This window comes from Euprymna scolopes, chromosome 12 (genome assembly GCF_053919585.1).
Source record: "Euprymna scolopes isolate OS-2025 chromosome 12, ASM5391958v1, whole genome shotgun sequence".
In the NCBI taxonomy this organism is placed as follows: domain Eukaryota; kingdom Metazoa; phylum Mollusca; class Cephalopoda; order Sepiida; family Sepiolidae; genus Euprymna; species Euprymna scolopes.
Window position 1 is genome coordinate 90,691,330 of NC_136493.1, and position 12,345 is coordinate 90,703,674.

General features: G+C 33.6%; 1 protein-coding gene across 2 annotated transcripts in view; it reads left to right on the plus strand.

Moving 5' to 3' along the window:
* The window catches only part of LOC145291416 (activating signal cointegrator 1 complex subunit 3-like), a 958,449-nt gene extending 946,337 nt beyond the window's left edge, over nt 1-12,112 (plus strand). For both annotated transcript variants that reach the window (XM_080137231.1, XM_080137232.1), the window contains exons 42-43: nt 6,066-6,157; nt 11,004-12,112. In XM_080137231.1, coding sequence (XP_079993357.1) covers nt 6,066-6,157; nt 11,004-11,300 — 389 coding nt within the window. In that variant the 3' untranslated portion in view covers nt 11,301-12,112. The remainder of the gene's footprint in view (nt 1-6,065; nt 6,158-11,003) is intronic.
* Nucleotides 12,113-12,345: the final 233 nt, after the last annotated feature.

Genomic DNA, 12,345 nt, shown 5'->3' on the forward strand with positions numbered 1-12,345 from the left:
TGGCCTCCGGGCCTTGATAAATGGTGACTTCTATGTAAAAAAAAAAAAAAAAAAAGAAAAAATTACATTTCCGTTGGGTATGGGTTCTGTTACCCTGATAAATGGTGACTTCTATGTAAAAAAAAAAAAAAAAAAAAAAAAAAATTACATTTCCGTTGGGTATGGGTTCTGTTACCCTGATAAATGGTGACTTCTATGCAAAAAAAAAAAAAAAAAAAAAAAAAAAAATTACATTTCCGTTGGGTATGGGGTCTGTTACCCTGATAAATGGTGACTTCTATGCAAAAAAAAAAAAAAAAAAAAAAAAAAAATTACATTTCCGTTGGGTATGGGGTCTGTTACCCTGATAAATGGTGACTTCTATGTAAAAAAAAAAAAAAAAAAAAAAATTACATTTCCGTTGGGTATGGGGTCTGTTACCCTGATAAATGGTGACTTCTATGTAAAAAAAAAAAAAAAAAAAAAAAATTACATTTCCGTTGGGTATGGGGTCTGTTACCCTGATAAATGGTGACTTCTATGTAAAAAAAAAAAAAAAAAAAAAAAATTACATTTCCGTTGGGTATGGGGTCTGTTACCCTGATAAATGGTGACTTCTATGTAAAAAAAAAAAAAAAAAAAAATTACATTTCCGTTGGGTATGGGGTCTGTTACCCTGATAAATGGTGACTTCTATGTAAAAAAAAAAAAAAAAAAAAAAAATTACATTTCCGTTGGGTATGGGGTCTGTTACCCTGATAAATGGTGACTTCTATGTAAAAAAAAAAAAAAAAAAAAAAAAAATTACATTTCCGTTGGGTATGGGGTCTGTTACCCTGATAAATGGTGACTTCTATGTAAAAAAAAAAAAAAAAAAAAAAAAAAATTACATTTCCGTTGGGTATGGGGTCTGTTACCCTGCCATTGATATCGGCTGTTCATTCACAGTTAATTAAAGCTCCTTTCACAACTCGTCTGATGGCTTTTTTTGACTCTCTCTTTAATGGGTGTTAATAGCTCTTAGGCCACTTATGCATCCCCTAGAATATTGATCCCATCTTTGTTCCATTGAGTCATCCAATGCTATCCTGGGAGTCCAATATCAAACGCACCCTCACAGGACTTGCCTCCTGTCTTTCGGGTGGAATAAATTTATTGCTTACTGCCTGGGATACCCTGACTGAGGAATGCCAATAGGGGTTACACAGACAATTTTTAATAGGCCAGAGTGCTTCTCCTTTAGGAGTGCTGGATTGACTCTCCCCACCTCCCGACCTTGTGTCACATCTTCCTGCGATGAAAAGGAAGTAAATACAGTGACTTGTGGCAGCTATGGCCCCAGAATCATGACGTGTACTTATACTTTTGCTAATACATTTTTTTTAAATTTTGCTATTGTGTTTGTCTTAATTATTACCAGCCTGCAAGACCACAAAACTCTTAATCACTGCTTTTGATGTTCGTTCAATTAAAGGCTCTACTGAGTTCCCTGTGAATTTGAAGTCGTAGACTCATTCTGCTATCTTGATGATATGATTCGCAATTTTCATGTTTATCAAGCCATCATCGAACCATAAGTGAAACGGTGCTAATAATTTGTTACGGTTTCTGTGTTGATATATCATGACGTCTGTGGGGCACGGCAATCAAATTTGATCTTGTTTGTATGAATTCTATAGGGCAAGTTTTGTGAGTTTTTTTTCTTATCTTGACTTGTCGTCCACTCTCACTAGCTAAGCAGGGTCAAGTTTAAAACAACTCCATCTATAGTACCATATTACATGCAAGTGACTGCTGGGTTCCTGCTAATCTTGTCTTTCTGTGGATCCACTGGAATGACAGGGTTGTGGTTTGGTGGATTTGTAGTGTGCGTCTTGATAACAGAATTATTTAATGAACTTAATTTATGAAGATTTGAAAATAAATTTTAGGTTTACTTTCAGCAACCTCATAATTCTCATTTCCCTTATTTTGTCCTTTAGCCCTCACATTCCATAATTAATGTTTCTGACAAAGGGGCAATAATTGCTGTTTGCTGGGTTGAAATCTATATCATACATATCGTTGGTTAGCTTTTGACCTTGAAGTGATATGTTTTTAGCTCCTTACATGAAGTGGCTACATGCTTTGTCTGGAGTGATTTCTAGAGAAAACAAGTACATGGTCCCCATGAGTGCACAGTGAAAGAGGCATAAAAAAAATAAGTTCAGCCCCAAAAGTCCCCAGGGGACGTCAAGTCTTGGGGAAAAATGAAAAAAGGGTGCAGTTTTAGGACTTAACATATGCAAATTTGAATTCTGCACCATGCAAAAAAAAAAAAGAAATGACTAAGTCCATCATTTGCCCCCCCCCTTTTAGCTCCAAAAGTCCCCAAAGCCTTAACATAAATAAAATTTAAGTTCAGCACCATGCAAAACTGTTAAATAGACATACACCGAAAATTTTGGACAAATATGGTAAAATAGTCCCAAAAATGGAGTGTTTTTATTTGCCCTAAAAGAGCCCGTGGGGCACACCCAAGTGTTATCGCGAAGTATAGACAAACAAAATTATATAGAAATCAATTAGTCACAACTTTTCAGAAAGTTTTATAAAAATCCAAGGCATCAATTTTTTTTAATAAGCACAAAAGTGCCAATTTTAGTAATTTTAACGCAAAAGGCACCCCTTGGGAGGGAGGGGGGGGCTGAGTGTTCCCATTCTGTTACTCTTTTACTCATATCATATTTAATGTTTGTGCAGAATTTTAAAACATTCCAAGGCGTAGTTATTAAGAAAAGTGCAGACGAACGAACGGACAATGGTGAATTTATAGGTCCACCCTCCTTTTGTCGGGGGACCAAAAAATCTGATGCTCTGGTATTGGGGCCGAAGGTGTTCAAACTGAAGTTGGCTCTGCATTTCAACCTATGGTGTTCTGGATGTGTTGAATGAAGCTTTGGTTGGATAAACAGATGTATATGCATCCCAATTGGTGTTATTCAGGATAAAGGCCACAAAAGACTTCAAATGATTCAGTTGAAGCTGAGCTCAAGCAATAACACATTGAAACTAACATAAATAATGGAATAGCATGGAAAAACTCATTTCGTGCTGCCACGGCTAACATGCAACTCACTTATGATGTGGTCTATGATCGGGGTTAAGCATGTGGGGATCTACACTATCGCTAAACACCTTGTGTCGAGAACATCTGTAACAATTAACATCATGACGTTTGTAAAAAAAAAAAAATTCAAAGTAACAAAAATTACTTTCAATAACTTTGTAAACAAGTTGGTCATTTTTTTCTTTTTATTTCCGGGTATTGATGAAATACTGTTTTCTACACGCATCAGCTCGATTTAAAAATAAGGTTTCTTCTCCTTTGCATATCTTCGAAGCATGTGACCATACAACAGTTTCTCACTTTTTTTCATGCAGTTCTCTGCATTGTTGTGCATCAGCACTGCTGGGGTTTTTACCTCAGAACCAAAATCAACAAAGTTTGAACCATTCTTGTTATCATCTTTTCCTTGTTGCTTGTGGTATAATGCTGGTCCTGTGTAGTTCTAGGAGGTTCACCTTCCCAGGTTTTGCCTTCTCTCTTTGAGAAGAGGTTAGTTTATTGCTAATCGCCTGAGATTCCTCTACAAATGAATGCCAATAGGGTTGCTCAGGCACTTTTTGCTTCTCTTTGAGTGCGCTGACTTTTCAATCCAACTTTCCGATCTTTGTGTGACATTTCTTCCCATGGAAGAGAATAAATACCCTTTCTTGTATTCTGCAATATCTTTCAAGCTGCTCCGGTTGGACTGTAGATGGCAGACAAGGCAATGTTGCATCATATGGTCTTCCTCTCCACATTCACAGACGGTTGAGTCAGTTTTGTGGCTCCATCTGGCTTATATATAACTTTTGACCGCCCCATTTCTGTTCTCAGGCGAATGAATGTTTTCCACTGGAGCCACTGAACTGGGAGGGAAGGTCTCAGAAGTGGATGTTCCCATGTAGGTAGGGAGGGGCATTGTACGGTTTGGTCTTTTCCTGAGATGTGGTTAGAGGTGGTACATATAGCTATTATCAGCCCGCAAGGCTACAAAACTCTTAATCACTGCTTTTGATGTAATCGTACCGTTTGTTGAATTAAAGGCTCTACTGAGTTCTCTGTGAATTGTGATTTTAGAGTTGATACAGCTAATTTTATACGAATGGCTGAGGAAGAGTTCCTTTGACTTTAATTGTTGGCCTTTGAAGCAAGTTAAAAATCATGTTGATTTGAAATGATATATCCATTTACAACAAATGTGCATGTAAAAAATGTAAAATTGGTTGCTCATAGTCGAAGGCAAACCAAAGGCTCCCTTTTCATGAACTACTACACAAAGGTGTAAGGAAGGGCACTTTTCTTAGGATTACTACACGTATCTCTGATCTTCATCTTTTACTGTTGCACGTTTGAGCAAAGGGGACATCAAATACCATTTTCTTACTTTTTGATATGATGACTCCTAGCATTGAACCCTCATCTCTTGACTGAAAAGCAAACACTGTACTCATTATGCCAGACAGAAACAATTCTGAACTTTCCTTTAAAAAATAAATCTCAAAATATTCATCATTTCAAAAATGCAAGCAAAAAAGAAAAAACAATTTACATTAAATGCTGAATTAACACATTCTGGCGGACTTTAACAGAAATAATTTACAATATAATCAGAATGTTTTAAATAAACTACAACATAAAAACTAGATTTATTTTAGATATGTGTGTAGTTATGAAGGCTGGTAGCAATGCAGAAAAGCCAGAATGGTGAAAGAAAGATGAACACAAGCAAGCGAGGAGACAACATTTGGGTTATGAATTTTTACAAAATCTTTGATTTTTCAAAATTAGATTTTGTGAAGATTCATAACCCAAATTTTGTTTTCACTTGTTTATTTGTATTCATACTTTCTTTCACCATTCTGGCTTTTCTACATTGCTAACATCCTTCATAAATATCTGCTTCCCAACAAGGCTTCAAGCAAACTACATTTATTTTGTTTTACTTTTATAATTGTAGTACTATTTAATATACTAAAGCATATAAAATAATATCTCATTTTTAAAAATTTTATCCATTTTCCTTATTGACCTATGATTATATATTTCTTTATATATATATATTTTTTTTTTATATATATTTTTCATTTTTAATGTAAACTAGTCTGGGGACCTGGTGTTGCCTGGGTGTTTGTAGGTATGTGTTGAGCAAAAAAAAAAAAAAGTTGTAGTAGGCAGGCAGGTTCGAACCCGTGACATGAAGGTGGAAAAGAAAGTGGAGGTGTGTGTGTAAGGATGTTGGTTTAAAAAAAAAAAAAAAAAAAAAAAAAAAAAAAAAGTGGTAGGAGACAGGCAGATTCAAACCTGTACCGCGAAGGAGGAAAAGAAAGTGAAAAAAAAACAAAAAAAACGTGACGTATTAGCTGCTGCACCCATTATCAAACTGGAAGTGACATAAGTTCAAATTAAGGCAAGACAATCAAAAAGAGGCGATGACTTTTGAAAATATCGGCAAAAAAAAAAAAAAAAAAAAAGAAGCAACCCCTCCTTGTAGAAAAGTGCCCAGTTGAGAGCGAAGGAATTAATGTTTTTGGCCAATCTTTCGATATTTGTCATCCAAAGGGTTATGATTCAAAATGATACTGATCTCGTGAAAATTTGTTGCCTTTGTCAAAAGATTTTGCGAGATATACATGCATTCATACATTTAAACAGACAGGTGAGATTTATATTATAGACGTTTCTAAGCCGGTTTTTGTTTTGTATATCCTATCTGTATAATGCTGGCTTTCTTCTCTTCTGATGAGAAGCATTTAGCTTTGAAATGCCATGGCCTAAAGATTATTTTCCTCCTCTTCCTTCCTTATTGATCTGATGATGCAATAAAGTCTTATGTAACTTTTATTCCTCATCTTTTAATTTAATATATTCTCATGAATCCCAGGCAACATCAAGTTGATACAGCCAATTTCATACGAATGTATGTGCTTCCAATTATGTGTCTGCAAGTGCATGTAATATAATTGTTTTAATGTGGTTTTTTTTTAATATCTTTTTATAGATTCCAGTCATCTTTCCAAAAAGTGGATAAAAGTATTTGCCGATGAAGAATGCACCCTCCAAGTGAACTTGTTTCGGATCAACAAGTCAGGGGTACGTCTTTGAAAATTTGACATTTTTTTCATTTTGATTTTACAAGGATTTCACATTTTTTCATTTACTTTTTGGTTATTACTACTGCAGCATAAGCGACTACTATGGTAGGAGCCAGATTGGGAGGGGGCAACCTGAGTAAGAAGTTGTGCAGAAAGATGTTTTTTCACAGTACATTTAAATTTCTACATGTTGCTATGATTGGAAAAAATGGCGTACAGGAAAGGCATATTAGTCCAAAATTTTCAGTGTATGTCTATTTAGCAGTTTTGCATGGCACTGAACTCAAATTTTATTTATGTTAAAGCATTGGGGACTTTTGGAGATAAAAGGGAATTTCAAAGGCAAGCAGTTTAAATTATTAACTATTAAAGTTGAAAAAAAAACTCTTCTGTCATCTTGGGATCTCTACAGTGAACAGGTGGTATTTTGCTTCTTGTTGGGGGTATTTTCATTTAAAAGATACAAGTTCAGTAAGTTCATTGGAGCACATTCTGTTGAAATACTTGCAAAAAAAAAAAAAAAAAAAAGGCATAGGTGCAACACTGCAGTGATGCAACAAGGAGTTGAATCTTATTAGATAGTGGAAGACTAATTAGATTAAAAATTAGTTTTCGGACACTGTTCAAGAGGGAGAGAGTCTAGTGGTTGGTGCACTCACCCAGATGTGGCAGCCAAATTCCATGCATGGGCAAATAGTGGCTTTATACAGATATAGAATATTAGCAGGTACACAAAGTTTTCTAGCCTGGTAAAGAGAATCCATATTCTTTGCAGCAGACTTGGCAGAATCTCCTATGTACTTCTTCCAATTGATGTTCTCTGAGATGTTCAGGTTAATAAGTTTGAATGTTGGTTTCTCGGGAAAAGTGCTATTGGCCATGACAATCGATAGTTAGAAGGTTTCTTGTACAGTAGAACCTCAGGATACGGCATTAAAAATTAGTAACAAAATACACTACAGTATGCAATACACATGTATATAATCAAATAATATTATAAATAACACCGTAAAGTGGGGCAAATACTGGAACCAGGGTCCGGAAAAATATTGTATTCCACATCATAACCTAAAAAACAAAAAAAAAACGTATCCTAGGGCCATCATATCCCCGGGTTCTGCTGTAATTGTTAAAGGAAAGCAGCTTAGTCTTAGTAGCATTAAATATTAACATCCAATTTTGACCCCATTCTACTACAGACTGGAGGTCATTCTCTAAAGATTCAGCCATTGCCTTGCTTGTGTTGGTATTCGATTTATCCCTATGGTGGGAATAGATTGCATTATCTAAAATACGATTGTACTGAGGCGGATGTTTATGATGATTGTTAATAGTATAGATCCAAGTATCGACCCCTGAGGCACATCTGCAGTGATGTGATATTTTCTTTCTTTTTTTTTTTTTTTTTTAACTCTTTTTACTTCAGACAAAGCATATGGCCGCTTGGAATGTGAGGGGGATTGTGTGTAACAGAGAACTGTGGAGAGTTGAGCACTGAGATATCTATTGACATATTAAGATTTACATTTCTGCATAGTAATACAGTCAGGGAAACAGGGAGGGAATTTCAAAGTCTAGCAATTCAAGGGAAGAAACTATCAGAGTAGGAGGAGACTTTCCAGCATCTAGGGACTTCAACAGTGAAAGGGTGAGATTTTGCTGCTTGTTGGGAGTATGTACATTGACGAGGGCACAAGTGTTATGAGTTTGAATGTACGACCATTGAGAACGACCTGGATCATTCTTTAAACCAAGAAAGATCTGAGTAGATTAAGTATTTGTCCACTAAAACCATAGGAGTTCATTTTCCTGAGAAGACTTTCCAGCCAGACCTTGCAGATATTTAACATTATTAATCACTCTAGCTTCACATATTAATTTTTATAAAGTATGTTCAAAGATGACCGTTTAAGAATTTTAGCAAAAAATAAAAAAAAAAGCTATTTTTTTTATTTAACATTTTACATTTATTAAAAAAAAAAAAAAAAAAAAAAAAAAAAAAAATTATATATATATATATATATATATATCTTTAACATTTTACATTTATTTAAATATATATATTTTTTAAAGTTTATAGCAGCTTGAATTTGTTCCTTAAGTTCAATGCTGCTATGGAGCCTTGTTCAGTTGACGTTGCCTGAAAACATCCGATTGGAAAAAATCTGGAGAACTCAAGTCTGGGGAGAAATATATAGTTACGGAGATTTCGGAATTTTTAGTTTGCTTTGGTCAATAGCTACTGAAGCATAAGTGGCTACTGTGATAGGGATTAGATTTATGGGAAGGGGGATAATTTGAATGGGTAGAAAGACATAACAAACTCTGTATATATGATCCTTCCCTTCATACTTTTGCATTGTCCACCTATTGGTGGGTGACTAGTCCTTTGTTTTCTTTGGTAGCTCTTGGATACAACAGGTTTGGGTTAGTGATGGTGGCCGTTTAATGCTAGGAACAGTGTGTCTTGTTCACATAACCATGGTAATCATTATTTCTCCTTTCTCAGGTGTAGACTACAATTTTATCTGAATAATAAAATTTAAAAAAAAAGTCTATATCCTGAAATGTCTTTTTCTCTTTTTGAAGCTGATTCTTTATCATTTGGATTGTTCCAGATACTCTTCTCATCTTGAGTATTATTTACATAATATTTTTGCTGATGCAACCACCAACTGTCTTAACAGGAATCTGTATGGAATTTCAAACTTGGTCCTTCTTTAATTTATGTAGATTGTTGCTGTTCAGTCAACCATGTCTGGATAAAAGTTCAAAATTTTTTTTAATTACATTCTTAGTATTGTTTGTATAGAGGATTGAATCTTCAAACTCTAGAAGACTCACTTAGAACTTATTGCTTAATACTTTATCCATTGCACTACAGGTCTATGTGGAAATTCTATTATATTTATTCTATTAATACAGGGTGACCCCCCCCCCAAAAAAAAACGGGCCCCAAGTCTAATTAGGCCCCGTTTCTTAGTGTTTTGTCCGAATGAAATGAAACTTTGGTCATAACTTGTTTATTATATTCAAAACATCACCTCAAAACAATAGGGTCTTTGGCCTTTTTGTCTCCGTTCTACAACATATGTTCTAGATGGCCTCCATTTAGCTTTTGTTTTTTTAATTAATTTTGACACTGTTAAGTTGTGTTGTTTACATTGTGTGTATTTAATACAAGGACAAGTGAGATGCATGTTGAGTTTTTACATAGAAAAAAAAATTTGTTCAAATTGTGCATATGGAGATTATGATCTTGACTATATAAAATACTGTGATCATGATCTTGACTATATAAAATACTGTGATCATGATCTGCACTGTATAAAATATTGAGATTATGATCTTGACTATATAAAATACTGAGATTATGATCTTGACTATATAAAATACTGAGATTATGATCTTGACTATATAAAATACTGAGATTATGATCTTGACTATATAAAATACGGAGATTATGATCTTGACTATATAAAATACGGAGATTATGATCTTGACTATATAAAATACGGAGATTATGATCTTGACTATATAAAATACGGAGATTATGATCTTGACTATATAAAATACGGAGATTATGATCTTGACTATATAAAATACGGAGATTATGATCTTGACTATATAAAATATGGAGATTATGATCTTGACTATATAAAATATGGAGATTGTGATCTGGACCATATAAAATACGGAGATTATGATCTTGACTATATAAAATATGGAGATTGTGATCTGGACCATATAAAATACGGAGATTGTGATCTGGACTATATAAATATGGAGATTATTAATATTGATCATATAAACGAACCAAAAAGAATCTGATGTGGGTCGAGTGCATTGTTAATATTTTAATTATTCCCAAGTTTGTGTTTCTTTGAATACTAATCTGTTTTCATGAAAAATTTTGCGTTAATTTTTATTCAAACTTTGCTTTTGTCATTTAATAGAAGAAAAAGAAAGGTACTTCTACAGACGAGACAGGATTTATATCAACACATATGTCTGTGATTCATAGAACAGATAAAAAATGACTGAAGCAGTTAACGATCTGAATGACACGAAAAAATTTAAGGACAAAATTAAACATGCCAAGGATTAGATTAAAGTTTTAAAGAAATGAGCCTCTAGAGTTGAAAAAATTTCCTAAAATAAAAAAAGTTGATTCTCTTATCAATTTTGAAAAAATTATTAAATCTATTAAAACATGGAGAAGTTGGCTGACACAACGAGAGCATGCTACTCCTTGTGGATTTATTCGAAATTTTCTGCTGACTGATTCCCAAATTTGATATGATACAACTGAAGAAGGTTGGAGATTACATTAACTAAAAATTATTGTAAAATTTACTAACTTGTTACAGGAAAGGAGCTTAGTCTTAGTAGCATTAAATGTTAACATCCAATTTTGACCCCATTCTACTACAAATTGGAGGTCATTCTACAAACATTCCGCCATTGCCTTGTGTTAGCATTTGATTTATCCCCAGAACATAGTTGATTGAACAAGAACAATCTATCTATGTAGATTAAATAAAGTCTCAGTTTGAAATTCCATACAAATTCCCATTGTGAAAATAACACTCAAGATGAGAACAGTAGTCTGAATAATCAATCCTCATCTCAAAAATTCAGAAATATAATCCAAATGAAATGCTGTATTTGTTTTTACTAAAATTAAGCGAAAAAAAAAAAAAAAGCTTCTTTTTTTTTTAATTCAAGTTGCTGTTTATTGCTTTTGAAAACGTCTGAATACAACTAACAACAAATTATCATTTGAGTAAGAAATCTGTCTTTTCTTTTAATCTCTCATTATTTTACACCTCTTGGTTTTTCAGAAACAGGACGCAAAGGCATACTCACCCAAATTCCCAAAAGTCAAAGACGAAGGCTGGATCCTGATTATCGGTGACATTGAGGGCAGAGAATTGATTGCTTTGAAACGTATCACCTGCCAAAACAACAAGAGTCGCCCGCACGTGGCATTCTTCACACCTGAATCGCCAGGCCGCATCATCTTCACGCTATACTTGATGAGTGATTCATACCTCGGAATGGACCAACAGTTTGACATTTGTCTCGATGTTGTCCCTTCGCTGCCGTCACTTTCAGCCGACGCAATGGAAACCAATTAAAATTCTTTCATTTCAAAGAATTTCTGTAATGGACAAACTTTAAATTTAAATTTGTTTTTTTGAATCTGCAGAAAATTACAAAATAATTTTAACAACAACAAAAAAAATATTGAATTTAAGTTGAATATTAAAAAATAGCGTTCGCATTAAACTCCAAAAATTAAATGCAAATTTTCTATAAAATTGCATCTACATGCAGATACAGAGTTTGAAAAATTTTAGTTTGAATTAAAATCAAAAATTCATTTATTTTGTTTCGAAAATAGTTCTTTCTTGTTTAGTTCTTATGCCATGCCTAAAAGATAGTTAAAAAAAAAAAAAAAAAAAAAATTATATTGACGTCAAGAATAGTTATCTCCCTTATTACTTATCTCCCTTGTAAGTTAAGTAGATTTACCTCCCTTGATGATAAGGACCTGTTCAGAAGTATTTATAGTATCCCGTTATCCAAGTATCTTTCACAGGATTCTATTAAAAGATACGGTTCCAGAATTTCTCTCTACCCGTTACTAAGTTATGGAGTCGATTGCAAACAAAACGATTAGTATTGTTTTGTGTAAGCCACCATCTTTATATATCTGTCTAATTTAGGAATCGATTCGCTTAAAGTTTAAATCAAAGTTTTGGAAAAGATTTTTTTTCCTCATGAGCACGTGCAGAATAAGAAGATACAATTGTCTACTTCATGGATGCTAGAGGTTAGACTCAAAAAACAATTTAAAATAATAAAAGAAAGCCCTTTTCCATAAAAATAGAACTCACAACTGAAATTAAAAACCTTGAAAAAAAAAAAAAAAAAAATTAAATTTCTGCCAACTTGACATGTTTAATATAGTGTTAGAAAGTTTTAATTTTGTGAATTTGTAGCAAATTTACAAAACATGGGAGAAAAAGTATATTCAATTATGTTGTTTAGCTGGTTTTTTTTGTTGTTATTTCTGCAGCTTATTTTCACATTTCCAGCAATAAATTCCTTAGATTAAAAGAAAAAATAAAATCAAAATGCTTAAAGAATTTCAGCATTCGATAATTATCTTTTTAAAAC